Source organism: Lacerta agilis, chromosome 5, assembly GCF_009819535.1.
Source record: "Lacerta agilis isolate rLacAgi1 chromosome 5, rLacAgi1.pri, whole genome shotgun sequence".
Lineage (NCBI taxonomy): Eukaryota > Metazoa > Chordata > Lepidosauria > Squamata > Lacertidae > Lacerta > Lacerta agilis.
In genome coordinates, this window is record NC_046316.1 from 1,712,139 (window position 1) to 1,738,772 (window position 26,634).

A 26,634-nucleotide genomic window follows, 5' to 3' on the forward strand; every position below is an offset into this window, starting at 1 on the left:
CTCCTGCTGAACCGTACATCCAAAAATTAAATTTTGTTAAAGGAACTGTTTCATTTCTACCCTGGGAAGCAGCAATTACAGTGACAAATTTCCAGTCCATGAATGAATTACATAAAATGTTCATTGTCCAAAATGCGTGGTAAGATGGACACAGGTAATGTTATTCAAACGGAAACATGGGGATGTTGGTGGTCAATGGGAAACAATTTTTATGCATTAACAGAAGATAAAATTATAGTTTGCATAATTACTCCAGTGCCCCTCTCCCCCAAAAAGCATGATTAACAAACACTACAATTCTGGGTATTGAACGCTTTTGTGAAAAACAAGGCTATTTTTACTACATGGCAGCAATTCCTAGTCATAAAAATATTGTTGGAAACTACAGGCATTAATGAAAATTTTTTAAGAAGAGAACATTGTGAATTGGTCAGCTATATGATAACATCTTCCAGTTCATAAATGATAAGAGAGCAGGGAAATAACGTAAAGCAACTATGGCCATAATCCCCCCCCCCCCGAAATGAAAGAAAACACTTCCATTCTCCCAAGGTTGTCCACAAGATATATTCACAAGCACACCTGAGGCACTTTTGGAGGTACCGTGTGGACAAATTTGTATTACATATTTGTGTATACAACCTGTAGTCCCCAAACTATTAATTGCATCATGACAATAGTTTCTGAGACTGCCAAGGCACAAAGGCAATACAGTTTTTACAGTATTGGTGCCTTAGTTTCCCAGTTACACTATAGAACTTCATCCCACGCAATTCTGGGAACAGCAATAACCTTAAAAAAGAATCTTCCTCTAGCTAGCTATCTTCTCATACCCCACTCCCCTTTGCCTTCCTAAAGATATATATGGGAGTAATTTACTTTGGACAGTTCAAGAAAGCAACTTTATCAAAGTGGTGCAAAATTAAGAGGTATTCTAAAAAGCTGAAGTGAAAAAATGCAACATAGTGTCTCCTCATTGTGGTTTGCTTCTTGTCATAATAGGAAACTGTTGATTAGTAAAGCTGATTATTAACTTGTTGAACAACAAGGCTTTTCTAAGGTTTATCCCAGAGCATGAAGGGCTGTGGTCTTCCGCAACAGTCGCTCAGTCAATGGTGAGTTTGGTCTCAGTTCGTCACGTTCTAGAAGGAGGCACCTGAAGGTCAAGAGAATAATAATAATAATAATAATAATAATAATAATAATAATAATAATAATAATAATAATATATTTATATGCTGACTGGGTTGTGGCAGCCACTCTGGGAGGCTCCTAAGAAAAATAGTGAGAACACAGTACAGCATCAAACACTAAAAACTTCCCTGAACAGGGCTGCCTTCAGAATCCTTTGACTTGCAAATGGCCATCTAAGTTAACAGGCCCCCTCCATTGTTAATTATTTTTTGTAAAAGCCTCTCCATTAAGAGCTCAAGTTTCTTAGTTTAATGCTTTTGGGAACTGCATCCCATAAGAAGCAACAAAATGATTTATATAGTAATAAAAATCATGTTAGAAGCATTCTACCTTACCACTGCATCTTATCGATATATTCCGTCTATATTTGTGAAACAAACAAAAAGCCCTAGTGATAAAGCACTTACCAATTCTATGATATTAAATTTAAGAGTAGAAGACGTACTACAGTGGTACCTCTGGTTACGAATTTAATTCGTTCTGGAGGTCCGTTCCCAACTTGAAACCGCTCGTAACATGAGGCGCGCTTTCACTAATGGTGCGCGACTTCCGCTCGCATCCCGGGGCAAAGGTCGCAACCGGGAGCATCTACTTCCGGGTTAGCGGAGCTCATAACCCGCAGCGTTCGCAAGGGGGATGGTACATAACACGAGGTTCCACTGTACTATATAATACACCCAAAGAAGTGCAACATGAGGAATCTTGCTTGAGCAGTTATTCACACTATTGTTTGGGGCCTTCTGGCCTATTACAGCAATCATTTTTTAAAAATTTCATTTGCAATATTGATACATACAAAAAGAAATGCAGTTATACAAATAATACAAATTACCTTAACTAACATGTACCAAAAAAGAATAATAAAAAGAAAAATACAAAAAAGAAAAAGTAGGAAAAGAAAAAGAGAAAAAATAAAAATATCAAAAGGGGGGGGATTGATTTCCTTCAACTAGTGTACGGTTTCTATATTCTCATATTTTTGATTGTCTGTAATCATTTTAAACTTTGTGTGGACATAATTTGTTTACCTGTGGAGTTTTTATCTAGACTGAGCCAACTGTAATTGGGGAACCTAGCTTCTTCATATATTTTATAAAGACATCCCATTCTCTCCTGATTTTTTTCAATTAATTGATTTCTTACTATTTCAGCTAGTTTCGCCAATTCAAGATATTCGCTTAATTTTAGTAACCATTCGTCTTTTGTTGGAATTGTATTGCTTCTCCAGGATTTTGTGATCGTAATATTTTAGCAATCATGACAAAATGGGTTCTTGAGGGTATTGTGACACAGAGCCACTTTTAATGTTCCAGAAAAGTAGGGCGAGATAGTGTGAGTGAAATTTAATTATTAGCTTCTTCTTTCCAAGTCTCTTTGAAAAGAGAGAAATGTGCGTTGTCAGAATGCCATGTATGAGATCTACATGTCTCTGCTTTGAGTGGAACGTGGTGAGAAGGGAGGAAGTGCAGACCACTCAGTGTTTCCTCTTCTGCTTCTTTTTTGGGGTGGGGAGTGTTTAAATGGCTCACAGTGATGCTGCATCCCCACTCAAAAGTGCTTCTCTTCTGGCAAATCAGGTGACAGGATCAGACATGACATGGGGACAAAACCCTCCTTGGAATACCTGAGATACCATGGGCAATGGAATTAGCTATTAGCTCTTGTCAAATTTCCAAGCAAGTTGGAACCAAAGGTGTGAACCAAAGCATTCTTCCTAGTTGCCTGCTGGAAACATATCTCCATATACATCTTCCAGATGGGAGAGAAAAGCACAACACAATGGCAATGTGTTGAATTGCCTAGAAGGGCATGATAAAAAAGTCCATGGCAGAAAGGGGAATTTTTTTTAAAAAAAGGAGAAAGGGGGTTGAGTATTGTTTTCTTACAGAATAAGCATATGTAGAGCAGCTTTCACCAACCTGGTGCCCTAGTAGGCAGGTTCCATCAGCTTCCCTCCCTTATTGTAATAGAACTTTACCAATGCCCCTATGGTTTTCTGTGCTTTGAGTTTCATTACAGAGTACACCCAGATATCTAAATGAAGAAGTTTGTTCTATAGCCTGCTGATCCAAGCACCATCTATAACTAGGATTGTGCCTGACAAAAATCACAATCTTGGAGTAATTTATAGACAGGCTTTCCTGTTTACAGTAAATGTTGAACACCTCCAAGAGTTTTTTGAGACCCAATTGGGAAGAAAGAGGATAACTAAATCATTTTCATACATAAATGTGGAGATCTTTCTCTTCCTAATATTACTGGAGAGGGGGAGTTTGCATTGGCTAAATAAGGCACCAAATCATTAATATCAAGTTAAAGAGAGTGGATTCCAGAATGTAACTGTGACATTTTAAAAGCATCAGTCAAACCACCATTTAAACCAGAGGTTGGCAAGGCTTACCAGCCATGGGCTGGATCACTCCCACAGTGCCGGAAATCGCGTCTGCGAATGTCCGCGGCACCGGAAATCACTTCTGCGCATGCCCAGACGCTGGAAATTGCACCTGTGCAGAAGTGTTTTTTGGCATCTGAGCATAAGCAGAAGCGATTTCCGGTATTTGCGCATGCGCAGATGCGATTTCTGGCGCCGCTTGGTGGGTCCCCGTGCTGCACTTGCCAAGTGGTCGGCTTGGTTCGTGGGCAGTTCATGGGCTGATAAAACAGTCTTCATGGGCCAAATCCAGCCCATTGGCTGCACGTTGCCAGCCCCTGATTTAAACCTACTCTAACCCTCATTTCTGTGTTGCTGTATAGTTATTAGATCAATAGCAGAAGTCTGCAGCTGATGGCTAACATAAGCAGAACATTCAACTGGGCAGATTCCATCCTTCCTCCCTTCACTGGCCATTGCCACCCAACACACACATTTATGAATACATCCCAATGCTTAATTCAAGTAATAATCAGAAGTTTGTATTTTTCAGAAGGTGGCACTTACCTAGCAAGTTTTTGGTTAGCTTTAGATTTACATTTCAAAGCAGCATGAATCAGTAACTGGGCAAAAATATCTCTCTGGGGGAAAAGATAACAACACAAGATAAGTTATGAGAGATTGGCTTTGGGAGAGAAACCTCAATTGCTAACCATTTATCCATAACTATAGTTTGGATTTGCTACTGTTTTTGTGTTACAGAGGTGGGCCACGCCCATTGTTCACTTGCTTGTTAGTTCCTTTAAATACCATGTGGAACAGTAAATTAATATTGCAGCCCAAATTCCCTGAGTACATTGCTGGTAAAGTGATTTAACAAAGGCAACCAAGGGCTCATTTTGCCATCACTGAATACCAGACAATACCAATTTGCTTCTGTTATATAGTACCTGTCAGGCACGCCAAGTAGGAGGGCCCCCTCAAAATTTTCAAGGAAGGGGACACCCCTCACAAAGTTCCACAACGGCCGTACGCACACACCGCAGGGCATCTGAGCAACACAACAGCATGCCCCGTGGTGATGTCAGCACACTATGGGGCATGCATGCACAGCACAACCACACCGCGGGATATACTGGCATCATGCATGCACACAGCAGGGTGTGCTTACATCATGTACACACTCCATGGGGATCATACATTGCGTGCTGACATTGCAAGGGGTCAAGGCAGCACACACGATACCTGTTGCTACTGATCACAGGGAAAGACGGGAATTGTTGGGGAAGATCATATCAACTATCTATTATATTTGGTATATGGGTTTGAGCTGTGAAACAGGTAAGTGCCGGCTCAGTTCACCAGAGGGCTCAGGAGAGCAAGCGATGCAAAATGCTTCAGATTCTCAAACATTCCAAATGCACCATTCAGGCAATTACTCATTGATGCAGGAGTTATGTTCCAAGGCATCGCATGTGAAATCACATATATTGGGAACACCATTGAAAAAGCCTGGAAATACTCTCCAAACCCCTGGAAACCCTTGAAACCCCATCTTGCTCAATCACCTTGCTCAAGAATGGAAGATTTGAGACTGGGCGATAGTTAGCCATATTGGCCAGGTCCAAAGATGCTTTTTAAGAAGCGGCTTAATAACCGCCTTTTCATAGCATTCAAAGGGTGGCAGCGTTTGCCCTCAGTGATCATCTTTCAACCAGCGTGAAAGAATGGTTGCTTATTATGTCTACATTTGTGGAGTTAGAGAGAGACTATGAAGCAGAATGGGAGCAGCTTCTAGCAGGAAAACATACCTCAAGCTTTCAAGCTCTGGGCATCTATGGAGAACAGTTCTGACATGGAGTGTTATGTAATACAATCACTCTTTTTAGAATTTGTTTTCAAAGCTGAAGCTATGCCTTCACTGTGCCCTCACCCACGCCTGATGATACGACTCTAGCCTCCATTCTTCATGCTTTAATGTCACTCCACCAACAACGAACAGTCAACAAACTGAGCATTTTAAAAAATCCCCTCACCTGAGCATTGCTCCCTCCTATTTCGACAATTTGGTAGCGAATGGGATACAGCAATTCCACTGCCTTGTCATAATTGCCATTATCAAACTCTACAAATGCTTTCAAAAGAGGCAGCCCTAATTTTGGGACTAAGTTTAGCTCATGGTCTTCATCAGGTGCCCTGGAGAAGAGAAAGAGAGGAAGAAGGAAAAAAAGGTAGATCAAAATGTTTATAAACCAATAAGTTCCTGGTGAATTTGCACATACAGATACTCAGAACTCTGGCAGAAAACTGAACACCCGTTTAACAAAATGGTCCAGAATATAATTACTGTAGGAAGTGTGTTGTAACTAGGCCACTTTATTTTACCTGGGTGGTCTTACACCACTGACCTGATGCATCAGTTTATATCTTTAAGCAGTTTGACAAAATAATACCTAATTGACACTTCAGTATGGTGTGGTGTGCACTGACAACATCTTAAAAGCATCGCACGGAGACACACACTTGGGACACATGGAAGATAATGAGATGCTGGGAAGCTCCAGCCATTCCCTGGACTTATGGGACAAAATGCCACAGTATTTGCTAAACATATCCAATTCACCTGAGGGGTCTTCCTCTGAAACTTTTAAAAATTAACTTTAAGGTTCTCTACAGTATGTTGTGGGAGAAAGAAATGCTTCCCAGGCAGATTTCCAAGTATTCCCTTTTCAAGTATCTGAACTGTGTCTGTCTATCTTCATATACAGATCTACCTACTTTGCCTTCTGGAGGGGCATTGTTGGCAGACAATGATATATATTACAACAGAAGATGCACAGATGATTTAAGCCCGTAATGCTATGGTTATTGTTTAGTTCCACAACAGTACTGGAATGCTTTGACCCCCTCACTTATTTACACTAGTCATCTTGCAATGGCTATTTATCACCAGTGGCTAGTTGGGGAATTGGTCACATCCATGTTGGTTGCATTTCACTCATTTGCTTACATTTCATACCCCATTTTGCAGAGATTGCACAGTACTGACTCTGCCATTGCTTGGAAATTTGGCCTCATGGTGTTTGTTTGTTTTTAAAGGCACAATTATTTTCTCCATGACCAGGTATACATTATTTACCCATCTTAGTGAATGAATGAATGAATGAATGTACTTTATTCGGTCACAGACCAGCATAAAACAAGATATTTGCATTTATAAAAACAATGTAAAAACAATGTAAAAATATATGTTTAAATGGGTACTCATTACATGATGAGGGCATATTCAACATATCCAGCCCGACTTAAACCATGTCCTTAAAATCATTGATTAAACATAGGTATAACTAATAAAATTTAGACTCGGGTATCGGTTCTATGAGATAGGCTACTAAAATATAGATCCAACAATATTTTAGGCCACTATTTAAAGTTGATTTACATCACAGACCATCTTCCGCCGTATATCTATCAAGGCTGCACAGAATCTGGCGACAGCGTAAGTGATTTCTGGGCTTTCATCCTGTAATAGCAATGAGATAATATGTTGTTCTGAAAGCCCAGGAGACTTATCTAAAATGGGTTGGATAAACCTTGCTCGGACATCCGTATAATACTTGCAGTAGAAGAAGACATGTTCTAATGTTTCCTGCTGCCCTGCACCACAAGGGCATTTCCTTTCTTCATGGGGTATCTTCTCATACCGGCCTTCTTGCATTGCTGAAGGTAATGCCCGACATCGGGCCAAAGTGAATGCCCTTCGCTGCTTTGGAATTTCAAGATTAGCTACATATGGCATTTGGGTGGTCAAATATCGTCTATTTTCACTAATCAGAAATCTTGGGGAGCTGGCCAAGTCAGCTTGTCTTTGAGTGTCTACCACTCGCTGTTTAATAGTGTTTCTTGCTCCTTCATACCCCATGGCAAGCAGGGTTTGTGGATTAAATCCCAGGGTTGCTATTATTTTTCCCACTGCTCCTTAGTGATAATTTTATGTACAGGTGAAACTCGAAAAATTAGAATATTGTGGAAAAGTCCATTTATGTAAGCAACTGTTTTCATTAGCTACTGGAGTTTAATATATGAGATAGACTCGTGACATGCAAAGCGAGATACGTCAAGGCTTTATTTGTTATAATTGTGATGATTATGGCGTGCAGCTGATGAAAACCCCCAAGTTGAAATTGATAATTTGGGGTTCTCATCAGCTGTACGCCATAATTATCACAATTATAACAAATACAGTGGTACCATGGGTTAAGTACGCTTCAGGTTAAGTATGCTTCAGGTTAAGAACTCCGCTTAAGAACAGAAATCATGCTCTGGCAGTGCGGCGGCAGCAGGAGGTCCCATTAGCTAAAGTGGTGCTTCAGGTTAAGAACAGACCTCTGGAACGAATTAAGTACTTAACCCGAGGTACCACTGTAAAGGCTTGACATAGCTCACTTTGCATGTCACGAGTCTATCTCATATATTAGTTTCACCTTTCAAGTTGAATTACTGAAAGAAATGAACCTTTCCACGATATTCTAATTTTTCGAGTTTCGCCTGTATCTGGCCCACAAATGCTTATGCCACCAGTGCTGGGTTTAGGGCAGTGTGGGTGGTTCCCCAGCACAGGGTGCTGAGCCGAGGGGGTGCAAAATTGAGAAGATCAGTAACTAAGAAGTTCCATTTGGGGGCACCTTGCACAGGGCGGCATATTACAAAAGATTACCAAGGTCCACCCCGATGCCACAGTAAACCTTACAGCATCTTCAAGCACTATCTTCCAGCAGCAACAAGCTAACAAGCTACCACTTTTGAATCTCTGTTCTGGGTTCAGATAGCAAGGGCACAATGTATGGGAGGCTGCTCTACTCCTCAACCTGGGTCTCCCTCTCCCCCCCCCCCCTGCATAGCCTGAGTGCCTTTCTGAGAGCACTGCAATACTTGCCTGCCAGGGCTGAGCATTAAATTGGGCAATAGAGAAATTTCCATAATTTAGATGAAATCTTACTGTATTGTGCTTATTCCCCCCCCCCCTTCTTGTTCTTGTGCTGAGCTTTCATGGTATTTCTGGGCTATACATCTAAAATAAGCAAACTAACCATTTCCCAACACATCTGTTTTGTACCTGCTGATAGCAAGTACGAGACTAACAGCCAAATCCTCTCCCTTCCTGCAGCAGAGAAAGCACCCCATTTGAGACAGGCAGGGTAGACACATCTCACTCAGCTCCACATGGCTCTAAATACAAAAAAAGGATCTCCTTGCAGATTCTCCTAGCGTGAAGCAAGGTTGGGCAGGGGTTAGGTGCAAGGTTGCCACCAACCCTTTGCGCATCTTCTTGAAGTCTGGCAGCTCCACCTTTACATTGAGTAGAAACTCTAAGGAGGGGATTTCACGTGCTGTTCAGTGCCCACCCAGTCCCCTGAAAGAGCCCCTTGCATGGTGTTTCAGTCATGCTGGTGATAGTGCAGGGGTATCAAACTAGCTGGAGCCCTAGAGCAAGGGGACACCAAATAATCTTGTGCCCAAAGGGGGGGGGGAGGGAACCTAAGAAGAAAAAATTGCCTGTTCATAAAACTGCTTGGTGCTTACTGAATGACTTCATGTAGAGTTGCTAAGAGTTCATCGGTAGTTTTGTGGTCCTGGGCTCCTAATGAAGACATCAGAATATGAGCATCATTGAAAACCAGGATGTGATCTTTGGCATGTTTTCTTGTCAGCTGGTTTACTGCTTTCCACCTGTCACCAACCTTCAGACCTAGGAGTAAAGTTAACACATTTTTTTTTTTATAAAAAAGCAACTTAGAATATTAAAAAATGGCTATGCACACATTTACTTCAGAGCAGACCCCACTGGAAATAGTGGGACATACTTTGGAGTAAAGATGCATAGCTTTTGCTGTAAAGCCACTGAATGCAAATTACTTTTTTATATGGACTTTTAACTTCTATACTCATACATAAGCATTTAGGACTTCTCCAGAGTGGTACTTGATTTTGAGATTATTTTGCAACATGTTTTTGACATAATAATGCTGTATTAGTGGCTGATCTGTTCTGCTTTAATTTGCTCTGCAATGCATTATTGCTGTCTGGAGGACTATAGCACAACAAAAGTAGTACAAAAACAACAACTCTCAGAATATTTGTTGTATGAAAAATTATGGGATTTCAGCAGCATGATGCAGGATATGCACTGATTAGAAACGAAGAACGAAGGAGCATGATCGCCCCAAGAGATTTGCAGGTGCAAGTCCTGAAAGCGTAATCACATATCACTGCCCTGAACACAAATCACTAGGCATATGCAATAAAAACGATGTCGGGGGGAGGGGGCTTTACTGGCTATATGGATTCATGTTTCATTCATTGTTGCACTGGAAGCCGCCTCTAACCCAATTCAGTTGGTCTGGGTACCCAATAGATTGAAACAAAACAAAAGAGAGAGGGGGGGCAGAGAAAAGTAGCCAAGAAAATTGTGAGATTTGCTATAGTAGCTCATGCACAGTATTGATCAGGCCGGCTCTTTTTCAGCCCTTCTTCTGTTTAGCCAGGGAAAGGAGTGGAAGCCAAAGAGCAAAGAGATTCAGATGTATAAAATAATAAGGAAACTGTTGCCAGCCTAAACAGGCAAGAGCCCAGCCTCTTCAGAGTTTCTCTTTTACCATATTTTTTGCTCCATAAGACACACTTTTTCCTTCTTAAAAAGGAAGGGGAAATGTTAGTGCGTCTTATGGAGCAAAGGCTTAGCTCCCGCTGCCCCCGCTGCGTTTGGCGGGAGGTGGGGGGCGGCAGCGGAGATGTTGCTGCATCCTCCGCGCAAACCGCCGATCCCAAAGGCAGGCTTTTGGGATCGGCGGCAGGGCGCGGAGTGGTGGAGAAAGCAGCATCCCCGCTATTTTCTCCACCCCTCGCCCTGTGTGCCGATCCCAAAAGCAGGCTTTGGGGATCGGCGACAGGGCGCAGGGTAGAGAAAGCAGCATCCCCGCTGCTTTCTCCACCCCGCGCCTTGCCGCCAATCCCAAAAGCAGGCTTTTGGGATCGGCGGCGGGGCACGGGGTGGTGGAGAAATCAGCGGGGATGCTGCTGCTTTCTCCACCACCCCACGCCCTGTGCTCATCCCGCTTGCTTTGAAGGGAGCTGGGGACAGGGGTGAACGCTCACCCCTTGTCCCCAGCTCCCTTCAATGCAAGCGGGGATTAGCCCTCTGAAGGGATGCGTGGGCCCCTTCAGAGCGGCTTATCCCCTTTTTTTAAAGGGAGCCGGGGAGAAGGGGTGAGCGTTCACCCCTTGTCCCCAGCTCCCTTCAAAGCAAGCGGGGATGAGCTGTCTGAAGGGGTGCATGGTGCCCCTTCAGAACAGCTTATCCCCGCTTTTTTTAAAAGGGAACTGGGGAGAAGGGGTGAGCCTCCTTCGCTCCCCTCCCAGCCTTTTAGAAGAATGCACCTCATTTTTAAAGGGGGGAAACCAGAAAAAAATATTTTTCCTGGTTTCCCCCTCTTAAAAATGAGGTGCGTCTCATGGTCTGGAGCGTCTTTTGGACCGAAAAATACGGTACCTTCTAACTGAAGCCGATACAGCATGGAGCAATTGTCAACAACATCCAGCATGGTTCCACTCAACTGGCACCTGGGAGCAATCTGTAAACCACAAGGCATTCAGAATTTGGATTGGCCTCACAGTCCAGATATAAGATTTCTAATATTCTCCTTATGCTGTGCTTTAGGAGACAGCTATCTTGACCTTTGCACTTTCTCCGTACCCTTGTGAATTTAAAACTCTGAGCACCACCCATGTAAGAACAGTTTGGTTCTCCTGATCCCCCTCTTCCTCCGCTTCCCTTCTACTCTTTACACAGACTCTTTTTTGCTGCTGCTTCTCTATCTCTAGTTCTTCTAATTCAAGAAGGGACTGTTCTTTCATAAAACTGATTAGAAAGACTCACTGGGAGAGATTCAGGTAGGTAGCCGTGTTGGTCTGATTCAGTCGAAATGAATAAAAATAAATAAAAAATTGCCCAGTAGCACCTTGGAGACCAACTAAGTTTGTTCTGGGTATAAGCTTTCGTGTGCATGCACACTTCTTCATTGGGAGAGAGAGCACCACATACTTTTGCTGTTCTTGTTGATCCAAAACCACATATAAAAATTAATAGAATTAATAGAAGTTACATGTTTCTTTGGAAGACTGAAAAAGCCCAACAAATGCTTATGATAGGAAGAAAGACATGGGTGTTGATAAAGATACAAGGTGCTTTCTATTTCACATACACAGAACTATAGAAAAGCTACTTCTCAGATTGTCAGGCCAATGTGTATCAGGAAGCTAGGATGTGCCAGGGACACACATCCTTTAGCAAGCCATAGTGCAGTTAATGCCCAAACTGTGACCTGGCCATAACAATGCTCCATGGGAAGTCTCATGTGAGAGATGAATTAAATAATTAAAAGGATCCTGTGAGCCCAAGGCTCCTCTCCACAGAGGGAACCTGCAATTCTGCAAAATCCCTGCCTGAAAGCTAACCTTCCCAATGGAGACAGAACATTTCCTACCCACAGAGGAGACACGACAGTTGTACCTCTGTGTAAGTTGCTGCATTGAGTTTGCATTCTTTCAGTCAGAATGAATGTCCAGAGCAATAATTTCTACAAGGAGTTATTTCCTTCTGTTACATACTCCCAGGGAAAACCTTTCTAATGCAACAATGAAGAGTACTTCCAAATTTACTTCAGAAGAATGAAGAGTGCATCTCAACTATCAGAAACAATGTTTTAGTGCAAACTCAAGAGAGTTCAAAGCAGATGAACTATCCACCCCCCCCCCCCAAACACTTGAACTACGCTTTCACCTTTACAAAATCAAGGTTGCAAAGCAGAACTATGTATATTCTGGGCTAAAACACTTTTAAAAAATGTACCAAATCGGCTCAAATTCTGCAACAAAGTAGGCTGGATTATCAAATCTGCATCTATTATGTTGTATCTGGCGGATGTTGTAAAATCAAGCATGAGCCTGCAATCCTTGAAACAAGGACTTACGTCTGAGAAAATACGTTCTTGGTGCTGAAATTGTAATTATTTTAATGGGGAGTGAAAACGCCAGCCTATATACAGCAGAAGAAAGCAGAAATATGGTTTCATGTGCCCATAAGTATGCTGCTCAAACTTACATGAGTGTCATAAATTGTCAACGCAGCCTCGTAGTCACCCTACAAGAACAAGGAGGATTCCACTTTATTTGTGCATTTGCAAACAGTCAACTCATCATATTGTAACTTCTCACCATGCATTGGGGTCCGTATGGAATTGGACAGTATAAGGAGTGCAAAGATCAATAAATTCTACTATCAGATTTCTGACAAACTGAAACATGTTTAAATGTGCAGGTAAGAGAAAATGTAGTTTTGTTGGTGGGTGGGGGCACTGCACATTGGCTACTAAGTCACCACCCTTTGCCCCCAGGGGAACAGCTGCTTCGGTGTTGCAGTATACAACCCAAGGTACTGTCCAACGCCAGCAAACAGTCCCTGGGAATGGATTATCCCCAAGGGAGCGCAGCTCCCCACGGAGAGGAAAAGCCACACCACGATCCACTGCTTCTTTATGTGTTGTTCTAATGAGCCTTGCCGTGGTATCTACTGAAGGTTTGTGCCTGTTTAGCCTCAGCAGTGCTGCAGAATGGTCTGGAAGCACCTCATTTTCTAAACCCTCACTCAGCTGATTTTAGCAAAGATAATTGCAAGTGACTCGCAGGCAGACACAACCTTACTATAGAAATGGGCTATCACATGTTGTCATGCTCTGTTGCTATTGGTTTTATTGTACTCAAACGAGTTCCACATGTTTGTAAAATAATTATACATTGCTTTGAGCAATGGAAAGGAAGTTGGCCTGGAGATCAAATTCACTGCTTCTTACTAATTAGTCACCAAACCTTTTCAGCAGGGGGCTGGTCTACTGCCAGACTATATTTTGAAAGGGGGGGGGGAATGAACGAATTCCTATACCCCACAAATAACCCAGAGATGCATTTTAAATAAAAGGACACATTCTACTCATGTAAAAACATGCTAATTCCCAGACTGTCCGTGGGCCGGATTTAGAAGGCAAACCAGCCCCAGGCCTTAGTTTGCCTACCCATGCTGTAGACAGACACAAGAGGCACCCTGCCATTCTGCAGAGCATTTAGGGCAGAAATTTTTTTAAAGGCGCTAGCAAATATATTGACCTTGCAGTGGATCACTATCTGGGTTTCCCAGCTGTAAAGAATAATTTATCACATTCCTGCACTGGTTGGGGTGATGAGAGAGTGCAAAATATGAGGAGGTAGTGAACTTGTTACCAAGTATGGGAAAACTTCAAGTCAGGTATCCAAAACAAAGAAAAATGTCAATGCTCTCTGTCCGCAACAATTTTTGTATGAATGTGAGAAACAAATATATTAAATAAACTAGAATGAGATAAGGAATTTAAGTATAAGGGTAGTCAAATGGTGAAAGGACAGCAGCAAATGAAATGTATTGCAAGGATTTTCTTGCAGACTCAATACAGTTACAGAAGCATCCACATACCTTTTCAATAAAATACAAAGCCCAGTGCCAGTAGTTATGGCAAGCAAGCATGTCACTGTCCTGGAAAAGATGAAAGAATGTTGAATAAGTCTCAAACATAGTTTTTTAATGGTCTACCATACAAAATAAAATGTTACAGAATGTAACATCAGAAAGTAATAATAGATGGTCTAAGGGAAACTGTAGCATTTAGACTTGGATAGTAATGAGGGAAAAAAAATAGAGAGCTCCAATATAATGATCAAAATTAGGTCTTGAGGGCAAAACACTAAAGCATGCCAGAGGCGGGGGGGGGGGGGACGGGGACGGGACAAATAGCCAATTTAACTAAAGCATCCCATTCTTAGAACTGGAACCTGGCAAACACAGTGACCTGAGAATATGAAATAAGGATTAACAAACTAGAATCATAGAACTACAAAAACAGAAGGGACTCAAGGTCCTGAGCTGCCACAGGAAACTCTCTAATGAGGACAGTCAACTTGGATGCTCAGGAACTCAACCTGGCCCACTGAGGAGCTGGTGACTTCCACCAGACCTCCTGCAACCATAATCCTTCCACCAACCCTGCAGTTTGCATTTTTTGGTGAAGAAAGTATTGATCTATTTGGTGAAGAAAGTATTGATCCTATTCTAATTGATTCAAGATCAAGAGAGTTCTGGAAGCTTCTCTGTGTGACACAAGCTGGAAGTTTCTAGCTGACAAGCAAGCTTCTATTCTTCCTAGAAATAGGCAGAAGGTTCCTGATGTTTAGGTTATTCCTTCAGAGAAGCTGAACAGCTGGTTTAAACTGGTTCTGTTATCTCATTCAAGGTCATGCTTGAGGCCACAAGGAGCCTGGGTTTCACTTTATCTCTCTTTTCTTCTGGTGTGATGTTCTGTAAATAATAATAATAATAATAATACTAATAATAATTTATTTGTACCCCGCCCATCTGGCTGGGTCTCCCCAGCCACTCTGTGTGGCTTCCAACAAATATTAAAATACATTAAAATATCACAGATTTAAAACTTCCCTAAACAGGGCTGCCTTCAGGTATTTTCTGAATGTCAGGTAGTTGATTATCTCCTTGACCTCTGATGGGAGGGTGTTCCACAGGGAGGGTGCCACTACCGAAAAGGCCCTCTGCCTGGTTCCCTGTAGCTTTGCTTCTCGCAGTGAGGGAACCGCCAGATCTCAGTGTCCGGGCTGAACGATGGCGGGTGGAGACGCTCCTTCAGGTATACTGGACCGAGGCTGTTTAGGGCTTTAAAGGTCAGCACCAACACTTTGAATTGTGCTCAGAAACGTACTGGGAGCCAATGTAAATCTCTCAGGACCGGTGTTATGTGGTCCTGGCGGCCACTCCCAGTCACCAGTCTAGCTGCTTAGTGTTCATGTTTTAGTCTTATTGTAAGTTATTGTAAGTTTAAGTTAACTCTGCTGCAACTGGATTTCTTATGGGCAGTGCCAATCCTGAATGTATTGGATTTGTGACCATTATGCTGATCTGCCTTCAGCAGCAGTAAAAATCTGCTAGATAAAACACAATTGCCCTTGGTATATATTTTTTGGGAATCAAAACTGCAATGTGTTTAAAATTTTACTCTGTTAACTATATATTGGAAGCTGCTCTGGATCAATATGAGTAGAATTCTTGACACAGCAAATTTGATGACTGTGGCAAGATGTGAACCAGGGATTTTCCAGCTCAAAAGTAAACTACAACATGTGGTGCTTAATTCATTTTTTAAAATGTAAATCTATAGGAAAGTTTGAATTAAAAATTCAGTGAAAAACATGTTCCAACACAATGCCCCATTTCAAACAATAAGGTATAAGAACAGGGAAATTAACCAGGTTTCCCAGAAGTTCTCTGAAATTGAAAGGTTTTGCCTATCTTTTCAAAAGATACATGTGAGCACCCCAAATTACAATCTGAAAAGGCCCTTTTGACTCTGACTTACCTCAGAATGACAAGGCACTCAAAGCGTAGCCTCATCAGATGTGCTGATATTTATACACTAGTGGCTGTGCTCCTGCTTGCTCCATTTGCAACCCTCCCATGCCATTCCCATTAATCACCTTGACCTCCCCCCCACATGCAATGACTAAGCACACAAACCACTATCACCTTCACCCCCCCCATTTCCTACTTCTTCCATCCTCCTTTTTTTCAAACTTTCCCTTGCACACAGATCACCCTTATTTCCATGCCTTCCATGTAGCCCCTTTTGCACAAACACACATACAACACACTGATATAAGCTACTGTATTTTCAAGATGAATAGATTTTTAAGAGCAAGCCTGTCAATTAACCTATCCATTTGAAGAAGATCAAGTTCAGTCAATGGGTATATGGTTGTTCACTTGTTAATCAAATATCTCTAATACATTACTACACCGAATCTGGAACTTCATGTTGAAGACAACACATGGTACCAGGAGTGAAATACAAGATTGTGCGAAGGTACTATGGAATATCTGAAGCTAACAAAACAGACCTTTCCCCAGTTCCCTTTTTCAGATCATCACCATTTATTAATTAAATTTGTATACCACCCTTCATCCAAAGATCTCAAGGTAGTAAACAGCTCAGAAATACAGCAGTTTGAAACTGCTGTGCACACAACCATGGTCCCTTTACTCACGCCTCTGCCATTGTTTAAAATCACCACTTTGCTGCTCTCTGTTTCCTTCATTCAAATCTCTGCTTGATTCAAACCTTTATTGTTGTTTTATACCGCCATTTTAAACATGCCTTCTCTTTTACTCCCCTCCCCCATGCAGACTTAATGCAGACCCAGCACTGTGACGAGGCACCACAAATACTACAATGAGGACTGCATGACATTTTCATGTATATAGGAAGATAACTTGGTATGCGGAAGAACGTGCCAGGGTGAGAGTGTGTTAGCGACCACCTCAGAAAGGCAAGATATTTTACCTTCCAGTTGTTCTCAGTTTGCTTCATAAATGACAGCCCACTCTTCAGATCTGCCTTCATTTCGTTCACGTGAGCTATGGTGTGGACAGACCATGCATCTGTTTGGTTGATAGCTAAAGCCTAACAAAAGGTTAAGAGGAAAAAAATGTACTTGTTAGCTAATGTGCTCTGTTGCTAGAAAAGCTTAAATAACACTTGGCTTGGTTTCCTCTTGGTTGAGTAACATGGTGGAAAGGCCATTCCAGATGCAACTGAAGAATATTAGACTAGTACACCACACCAAGGAGCAGGTGAAAAGGATTCTAGAACGACACTAGAATGATTCAGTTGGCGCCTATGAAGAAGTCGCTTAAACTGAGGACATCAGACAAGGGAATAGCAAAATGAGGTTGTGCGAGATAAGGAATTGAAAATATTGTCTGCAATATCTCCCAAGCTGTGCCCATTCCTGGCAGTATAAACTGGGGAGGCCAGGAAATCACAAAAGAGGCCAAAAAAATCTATTCCTTTTAGTTCTTGATGGGCCAGACTGGCATAAGTACTAGGGCGGTTCATTAAAAAACTTTTTTTAAAAAAATGCCTCCTCCAAAGGTCTTATCTTACTACACTAGGGATTATATAGCTATATCTGAAATTTCATGCATATCACTTAATATCTTGACCCTGCTCCACTGAACTGAAATTTCAGCCTTCACGACATAGGAAAACAGCCAAGTAAACAGCTATTTTCATGGAGGAGGGTGAAGATATTAACTGATATGCATGAAATTTCAGATATAGCTATATAATCCCTAGTGTAGTAAGATAAGACCTTCGGAGCAGGCATTTTAAAAAGGTTTCTTTTTTTAATGAAACGCCCTAATAACTACCCAGCTTACCACCAATTACCTCTCTCACTCACCTACACAAAAAATAACCTGAACACCCCATTTTCTATTTTTTACCTCATAGGCAAGCTTCTCAGCACGATCAAAGAAATTGGTTTCCATCAGTCCAAAGGAGTACATGCCTTTTAAGTAGCTAAACAGAAAAGGTAAAAACTGACAGTCAGTATGAGATTACTTAATATCACTGCCATGCACTGCCTTGATAAATACCTTAAAGTAAAAAAGAGAATTTTACTTGATGAAACTAAATAAGAACTAGCATTTGCAACAGGTTCTCACTAGAAATTAGTACGTTCAGGAAATCGACACTTTATTCTTAACACATGAGAGCAAATGAAGTTATCATTGGGAAGTCTCCTGTCCAAATTTCACTTCAGCCTGTAAAGCATGTCAGCTCCATCCCTACCCCTGATCCCACGGTTCCTCAGAACCCCAGGTGGTATCTTGTTCTCAGAGGACCCTTGGTTGCATCCTTTTATCGCACGACACTACTCTGTTTGGTTCTTCATAGAGTTTATTTTCCTGACAGTCTTTCCTCTCTTCTCTGAAGTTAGCAGCCACAGACCCTTCCATATACCTTATCCTCTCATATCTGTCTCCTTGCTCTCCTGGATTCCTCGTCTCTTCTGTCGTCATTGTCCTCCTCTTCCCTGCTGGGACCTGGGCTGGATGCTGACACACACTGGCCTTTCAAGAGCTGCTGGGTGCTCTCTACTTCCTTATGGTGAATGGCATTTACATGTACAGTAGGTCCTTCTCCAGTCCCAATGCCTCCGTGTTGCATCACACTGGCCAAGGAGCTGCAGGGAGACTGACAATGCCTGCCAGGCACCTCACACACACAAGCCTTCTATTCTCTCAGCCTCAGATCCTCTTTCTAGAATCTTCTCCATTTCTGAAGTCCAAAGGCAAGTGCCAACCATTATGTAGGCAAACAGCACCAACCACACACAAGAGGGAGGTATTAGTAAGGCTCAGGGAACTGATTGCATTGGTGTTTACCTCAAAAAAGAACAACTTTAGGGGGGAAACAGCTCAATGAGGAGAGGATAATGTGGGATCAGAATGCAGATTAGCAGTTGTCAGGTGAGGTTTACAAAACCATGGGGGATGGAATCGTTTACCATGGAGGATGCAGCTGACTGATGGGAATAGTGAACAGGAGCCCTTCAGTTTGTCACAGGTCCCACTTCCTTAAGAATAATACGGTAGTATTTGGGGGGGGGGACTGTTATTCTGAAAACTGAGCTTCTTATTATGATTTTTTCTCTAAAATGTTGATTTACACGTACTTTTTGATTGTTCACTTGTAAACTGATCTGGACGTGTTTTTGGCTGAAGAGTAGGGTAAACATGATTTAAAATAATAAGTGAATAAGTTGGACTGCAAGATCTGATAATATTTCTTATCTGAGGTTCTTGAATTTGAGCATGCAGTAGAATCAGAGAGAGCAGCAGAAGCAAAATTATCTTACCTACTAAGAGGAATGTCTGTTGTCCAATAAGGATAGACTCGAGCAATGGAGTCTCTCATCTGGGTTTGATGTCCCAAGTAGAAATAAGTGTCATGTGCAAATTTGAGGGCTAACAGGTCAGTTGGGTGGTTCTGTAGTATTTGATCCCAGGTCTCACAAGCTTTTGGGAGCTGCCTACACAGGGGGAAAACCCAAGGCATATTCACTTAGTTGGTGCCTATTTCGTGCAGATAACAAGGAAGAAATGCTGCAATAAATAATGTATTTCCCCCCTTTTAGCCAACAGATTATTAAACCTTGTTTAGACAGGAGGGTTAGTAAAAGTTGTTTGCACCAACGGGTAACTTTTGTGGGTTTTTCATACTATAGACCCGTAGTCTTATATTTAAAGGTGTACAATGCAGCTAAAGTAATGTGAATGAGATCTCCCATATTTAATTACTGATTACTTGTGACTTTCTTTTTTAAAGTACTATTTGTTTACTCAAGCCTGCACAGCTTACGACCCAGGCCACCAACCACCTAGGGCAGCCGGCCAGGTGCCGGGGGTGTGGGGGTGGGGGAGTTGCCAGCAGGCTCCTGTGGGTGGCTGGAGGGCTGTGTACATCCTTGTGGGTCACAAGTAGCACAGGTATGACTTAATTTTAAGAGCTATATGTTAAAAGAAGTAGCCCAAAGGAACTGTTGCTCCCTTCAGACACAGAAGGATTAGAAACTAAAACTACGGGCACTCAGTGTTGAGAGCTACCATTTGTGGAAGAGATTATTTACAATTAACAGCAATAAGCTGTAAGCAGTTGGACCCTTAAAAATGTATTTTCATTTAAGAACTCAATCTGAAACATCATATTTTTTCCACTCATTATATAGGGCTACCAAATAACATTATAACATTATGCCTTAGGTCCAAGGGTAGATGCTGGAAAGCTATTGTTTGGCAAAGGAAAAACAGCAAAATCAGAAATGTTTTAAAGGAAAGTAAGGAGGGCTTTTTTTCAGCCAGAACTCAGCAGAACTCAGTTCTGGCACCTCTCAGGTGGGCGCCAATGTCATTGTAAGAGAATGAGGGAGGTGAGTTCTGGCTGAGTTCTAGCACCTCCTTTTCTAGAAAAAAATAGCATTGGCAGGTACACCAAATCATGTTTTTTACAACAGAGATTGCCCCTGAGAAAATGAAAATAAACTGCTTGTCCTGCAGATTTTGAGAGCTAGTTTTTTCAGAAAGGGCAAAAAAAGCTTTCCAACTTCACTGCCTACAAACCAAGGACTTACCCATTAGCAAAGAGCTCCAGTGCAGAAACGTGTAATTTCTCTCGCTCAGTCAAGGGCTGAGACTGTGACAGCGCCACCATTTTCTTTATTGCACCATCTAGCTTTCTGTCAAGTCGAGGGGAACTCCCAGTACCAATCAGAACCAAACCATTAGCAATCACATGACCCATTACTGTAGATAAAGCCAGAAGTAAAAACTTTACGAAAAAGATTATATCAGTGGACAAAACCTGCAGTCTTTTACCTAATTTCATGCAGATTAGGAGGAGCCTGGAAGGAGAGTAGTGGGGACAAAGTCAAAACTGTGATGGAATGAGAAAGGGTGGCAAGCCTCTGAAAATTATTAATTCAGACTTATTACAGGAGTGATCTGTGTGTCCACTGGCAACTCCTTGGTGGGCAGGGAGAGAAAAGGGGTGACAGAAAGAGGGAGAGAGGAAAAAAGCCAGAAGGGAGCGCTCCCAGTTGCTTTGGGCTCGGGCATGCAGCCCTCAAAAGACTGCCCAAGAAAACGGTGCCCTCAACAAATAAAAGTTATAGTAATATTTAATTTATATAATAGGTTGTCCCTCAAACATATTTCTTTATTTTCTCAGCTATACAGACAGCCTGATTGTAATGAACCTCTGCGTGGTTTACAAAGAATAAAAACAAAACATTAAAAATATCAATAAAAGACTGTTTAAAAACAGGTGTTTAAATATAAATGATAGTTAAAATCAACAATAGGTTTTAAAGATGTGTTTTAACCTCAACTTTTACATATGTGGATAGGTTTGCATAAACAAAAATATTTTAGACAGGTGCCAAAAAGAGTAAAGTAAGGGAACCTGCCTGGTGTCAATACAGAGAAGGTAAAGGTAAAGGTAAAGGGACCTTGGCCGTTTGGTCCAGTCGCGAATGACTCTGGGGTTGTGGCGCTCATCTCACTTTACTGGTCCAGGGAGCTGACGTTTGTCCGCAGTTTGTCTGAGTCATGTGGGCAGCATGACTAAGCCACTTCTGGCGAACCAGAGCAGCGCACAGACGCCGTTTACCTTCCTGCCGGAGTGGTACCTATTTATCTACTTGCACTTTGATGTGCTTTCGAACTGCTAGGTTGGCAGGAGCTGGCACCGAACAACAGGAGCTCACCCCGTTGCGGGGATTCGAACCGCTGACCTTCTGATCGGCAAGCCCTAGGCTCTGTGGTTTAGACCACAGCGACACCCGCGTCCCACAAAGAAGTAGGCCAGGTAAAAAAAGAAGTTATATCCATTTACCTCCAAGAATCACATCCAAAGTATTTTTCATCATATATTTGAACCCATGAAGACTAGAAACAGTAACTTTTTTTTTTTGAAAAACAAAACTTAAGATTTCGACTGTGGTGAGAAACTGGCCAATCTAGATTCAAACCATGGCTTACAATGCAAGTTCATTTTAAAGTAACTATATATAGTGTTAAGAGAACTTTTTTCTGTTCAGATGAAATGACAAATCTCAGGTAACTAAAAGTTGAATGCATAAGTTTCTGAAGGAGAGAGGATGGGGAAGCAGATGAGCCCAAGGGTCAGCATTAGTCTGAGTTCAACCATTATGGGCATTGCTGGTCCCAAAGGAAAAAAACCTTTGCACTGATCCTCCCTTCCTCTCCCTGCTGCCCTCTCTCTCACACACACTTTTTGGCCAATTCTTCACATTTTCTACAAGGAAACGACGTTAGGGCACACCAAGATGCACTGAAGTCATTTTGTTACTTACAAAAATTAGGGTCAGCTGCCTGTAGTTTTGAGAAAGTTCCTTCAAGGCCCCCTAAACTGTTATCATTTTTCCAGGTCACATACTGTAACAAATACAAACAATACACTGGTTAAGAATCCAAGAAGAGATAAGTTTCTTTTCATCATCTCATGCAAGCAAATCTTACATTAAGCAGAAAACAAATTTAATATATTTCCACTTCTAGCTCATGTGGCAATCCATGGGAATATTCTTAAGGTGATTTTCTTAGTTCCATTAATATACAGTATTCAGAATTACCAACCAACTTTAATTCTGTTATTCCAGTCTCTGGGACAGATAAGTCCAATTATTCCTGAGTTGAGTTCATGATTCCGGGAACTAAGATGGGGCGGGTGCTGAGCACTGCCATTTCCCTGCAAAGGCAAGAAGGGCCAAAAACACGGTTCCTGCCCTGACTGCAGTATGTCATGTTGTTGCACATGGAAGCTTTGCTGCTTCAATTGGGTGGTGGGGTGTGTTGTTGTTTGTTTTTACTGAATGAGAGGAGATGTGCTGGGGAGAGCAGGGAGAGTTCCCCAACTGCAGTGGTTCAGGGTAGGGGGAGGTATGGTTTGGGAGGTGGTGCAGGCTGGGTAAGGGGCAAAAGGCACAGGCAGTTATTAGTATTATTAAATTTGTTTATATCCTGCCTTTTTCCTAGATTGGGTCTCAAGGCAGCTTACAGATAACAGCTAAAAATGTAGATTTATGTTGGGGGGGTGTGCACGACTCCTCTTATTTTATTTAAGTATGTTTACCATACATTTTCCAATAAGGTGCTTGGCATACATACAGAATAAAAGACAAAGTTAAGTGACGGTGCCAGCCCCTCCTACAACCTGAGGAATTGTGGTTGTCTTATCAGCCAACCCTGGGGTCTGTTGATGAATGCCAGGCTGGCTCGGAGTAAGACCTCCCTCATGTATGACCTGATTGTGGATGAGGAAGCCCATCTGGTCTGCATCACTGGGACCTGGACGGGTGAACAGAGCAGAGTTGATCTCACCCAGCTGTCCCCACCTGGGTACTTGGGGCAGATTTGAGTGTTGGGGAGGAGGAGATACTGTGGCCCATAGAGATTTCTCTCTCCCTCTCTCTCTCCAGGCTGTTTGTACACTTAATGGGAAATCTACAGTGTGTGTTCCTGGCACTGGACAGCCAGGACAGAAAGGGGATTCTGCTGGTTTACCACCTGCCTCGCTGCCCAGCAGTCTCCCTGCCTGAGCTGACAGAGCTGGTTTTAAAGGCAGTGTTGAGCACCCCCAGAACGCTGGTTTTGGGGGACTTCCAATAGCCATACTGAAGCAACTGTCTCTGGGGTGGCTTAGGACTTCATGGCTGCCATGACCATCATGGGGCTAGTTCAACATGTCATTGGTGCATTGCATGTAGTGGGCCACACTCTGGACCTTGATTTCTCAACTGGTCAGGAAGGTTTTTATACCCGAAGGAGCGTCTCCACCCCCACCGTCCATTCTGTACACTGAAGTCCAGCGCTGAGGGCCTACTGGCGCTTCCCTCCCTGCAAGAAGTGAGGGAAACAGGCAGAGATCCTTCTTGGTAGTGGCGCCCTCCCATGAGATGTCACGGAAATAAACAACTACCTGACTTTTAAAAAACATTTGAAGGCAGCCCTGTTCAGAGAAGTAATGTTTGATGTTTTATCGTGTTTTTAATTGGGAGCTGCCTAGAGTGGCTGGGTATAAATAAATTACTACTACTACTACTACTACTATTTGATCTGAAAGTGGAGGATATGGACATCAGTTCTTTGTCATGGTCAAGACTAACTTAATGTTTAAAGACTAACACGGCCCCTCTGTAATTGCAATTTTCTTATTTCACCCCTCCAAAATATATGGGAAAACGTATCTTTTATTTACAAAAGGTAATCCATTCAATAAATATTGTTTTTATGTCCAATAATCTCTTCTTCATTCCTACCTGAGTCAGGGCAGCATCATACAATTTACAGGCCTCATTACTTGTGGTTGAGAGAACAAGCCCCGCATCCTGCCAGGCCTGGAAGGCATAAGACACAAAACTGCTTACTTTATCTCTGATGTAGAAATATTACAATTCTGGAAACTCTGAAGTCGCAACAGAAAAACACTTATAAAAAATTATACACACACACACACACACACAATTAAATTTTATATACTGCTTGAGTGTAGTAAAATCTCAAAGCAGTTTAATAAATCCCATGAATTGTTAACTGTCCTGTGATCCTCAGATGAAGGGTGGTATTGAAATTTAATAAATAAATAAAATAATTTAGAGCATTTGTACCCTTGCTCTTCAGCCAAAAAAGGCTCCCATAGGAACTTGAATACTGTAATCAATTAAAACAAGACAGCTTCAGCCTGAAGGCTTACAATCTAACAAGCACTGCTGCACCCAAGGGGAAAGGGACAGGGAGGGAGGAGGAAAGAAGCAAACTCAGGCACCAGCGCTTCTTAGAATGGCCAGCTGGCAGAGAAAGGGCCCAGGGGCAAGAGGCAGAAGATGGAGCTGGTCTTGCAGCAGAGCTCATGGAAGGAGCCCTGCCTACCATCACTCCCACTAAAGCAATGCTGACCTACCCATCACAAACTTAGTTGGTCTCTATGGTGCTACTGGAAGGAATTTTTTTATTTTTTATTTTGTTTTACCCATCATACCTAAAACTTATGAGTTTAAGAACATTAACCGCATTAAGGTTCAACAATGCACTTTCGCACAGAGCCTCTAAAATCTCTCTTCTGCTATTACAGTGTCATCATGAGAAGGAAATGTGCGAGAAGGAATCTGAAGTGTACCGTAAGTGAGCATTTTGGTCAATGTATAACCATATGACAAGAGAACCTTTGAGCTCTGAGCCTCATATGAAAATGCCCTTACATAGTTCATGCAATTATCCTATTGTCTCTGCAGGTTTGAGCAGGAAATTATAACCAAAAACAAACACATTTTATGTCCACGGATTTTTTTACCAGTGTTTAGTTTTCCAGTTACAGGTAGGTAGCCGTGCGGGTCGAAACAAAATAAAAAAATTCCTTCCAGTAGCACCTTAGAGACCAACTAAATTTGTTATTGGTATGAGCTTTCGTGTATCTGAAGAAGTGTGCATGCACACGAAAGCTCATACCAGTAACAAACTTAGTTGGTCTCTAAGGTGCTACTGGAAGGAATTTTTTAAAATTTTGTTTTAATTTTCCAGTATGTTATGTTTTATCTCTGCCTTTTTAGTTAATAGCTTTATGTTTCTGAATACCTTTATGTTTCTGAACGTAGATTATACAATTTACAAAGATTCAAAATCATTACTGCACTGAGCAGATTAAAGCTGCAATCCTAGCCGCACTTTCCCGGGAGTAAGTACCGTTGAATTCAACAGGACTTACTTCTGAGTCGCAGCAAATAAAGCATTTTCAAAGGGCTCCTCCTGCTAAAAGGTTTTCCATTTCCACGGTGTAAATAACACATGCTCGCGTCCCCTCCGCCCTTTCTCTCGAGTAAGCGAAGTGGGACACTTGCCACCAATTCGCGCTGCAAGCGCTGCAGGCAAACCCAACCTTTTCAGTTACAGGTAGGTAGCCGTGTTGGTCTGCCATAGTCAAAACAAAATAAAATAAGAAATTCCTCCCAGTAGCACCTTAGAGACCAACTAAGTTTGTTCTTGGTATGAGCTTTCGTGTGCATGCACACTTCTTCAGATACAGCTTCTCAGTTTCCCACGGTCTCTCTCCGCGCGTTCGCCTGCCTGGATGTTAAAAAGCAGAGAGCCCCCCCCCCCGGCCCATTTCTCACCACGGAGCTGTCGATGGCTTTAACTGAAATGAAGGGAGAAGCCGCGCGCCCCTTGGCGACTCACCTTGCAGTCTCTGAGGCGCGCCATGTCCCTCGGCAGAGGCTTCGCTCTCGGCCCGCCGCCGCCGCCGCCTCCCCTCCTTCCCCCGAGAAAGAGCCGCGGGGCGGAGGGGCAGGGAGCCGCCTCCCGAAATCCGGAAACGGTCGTCGGAGAACATGGAAAGGCTGGTCGGAGAAGCCAGAAGTAAAGCAGGAGTAGTAAAAGGCGAGGTTGCGGCGCCCCCTCGCGACTCCCTTTCGAAACGGGGATTTGCGGAAAAGGGGGGCTTTTACCGGAGGGCTCGCCGGCCTGACTGCGCCCAGGCGGGGAAGGGGTTCCGGAACTTGGT

The 26,634-nt window shown here is 42.5% G+C and overlaps 1 protein-coding gene across 3 annotated transcripts; it reads right to left on the bottom strand.

Moving 5' to 3' along the window:
- Window positions 1-110: 110 nt before the first annotated feature.
- Window positions 111-26,348, bottom strand: TTC38 (tetratricopeptide repeat domain 38). 3 transcript variants are annotated; one of them, XM_033148252.1, is made up of 14 exons: window positions 26,310-26,348; window positions 24,398-24,475; window positions 22,433-22,514; window positions 20,690-20,861; window positions 19,418-19,591; window positions 18,000-18,075; window positions 17,056-17,175; window positions 14,127-14,186; window positions 12,726-12,764; window positions 11,115-11,196; window positions 9,149-9,314; window positions 5,602-5,761; window positions 4,133-4,206; window positions 111-1,156 (listed from the first exon to the last, which is right to left on the bottom strand). In XM_033148252.1, the coding sequence occupies exons 1-14, from the start codon at window positions 26,331-26,333 to the stop codon at window positions 1,063-1,065; spliced, it is 1,401 nt and encodes a 466-aa protein (XP_033004143.1). In that variant the 5' UTR covers window positions 26,334-26,348; the 3' UTR covers window positions 111-1,062. The 3 variants fall into 3 exon arrangements, with proteins under 3 accessions (XP_033004143.1, XP_033004144.1, XP_033004145.1); XM_033148253.1 differs by lacking the exons at window positions 24,398-24,475; window positions 26,310-26,348 and adding an exon at window positions 22,716-22,799; XM_033148254.1 differs by lacking the exons at window positions 22,433-22,514; window positions 26,310-26,348 and having other exon boundaries at window positions 24,398-24,467.
- Window positions 26,349-26,634: the final 286 nt, after the last annotated feature.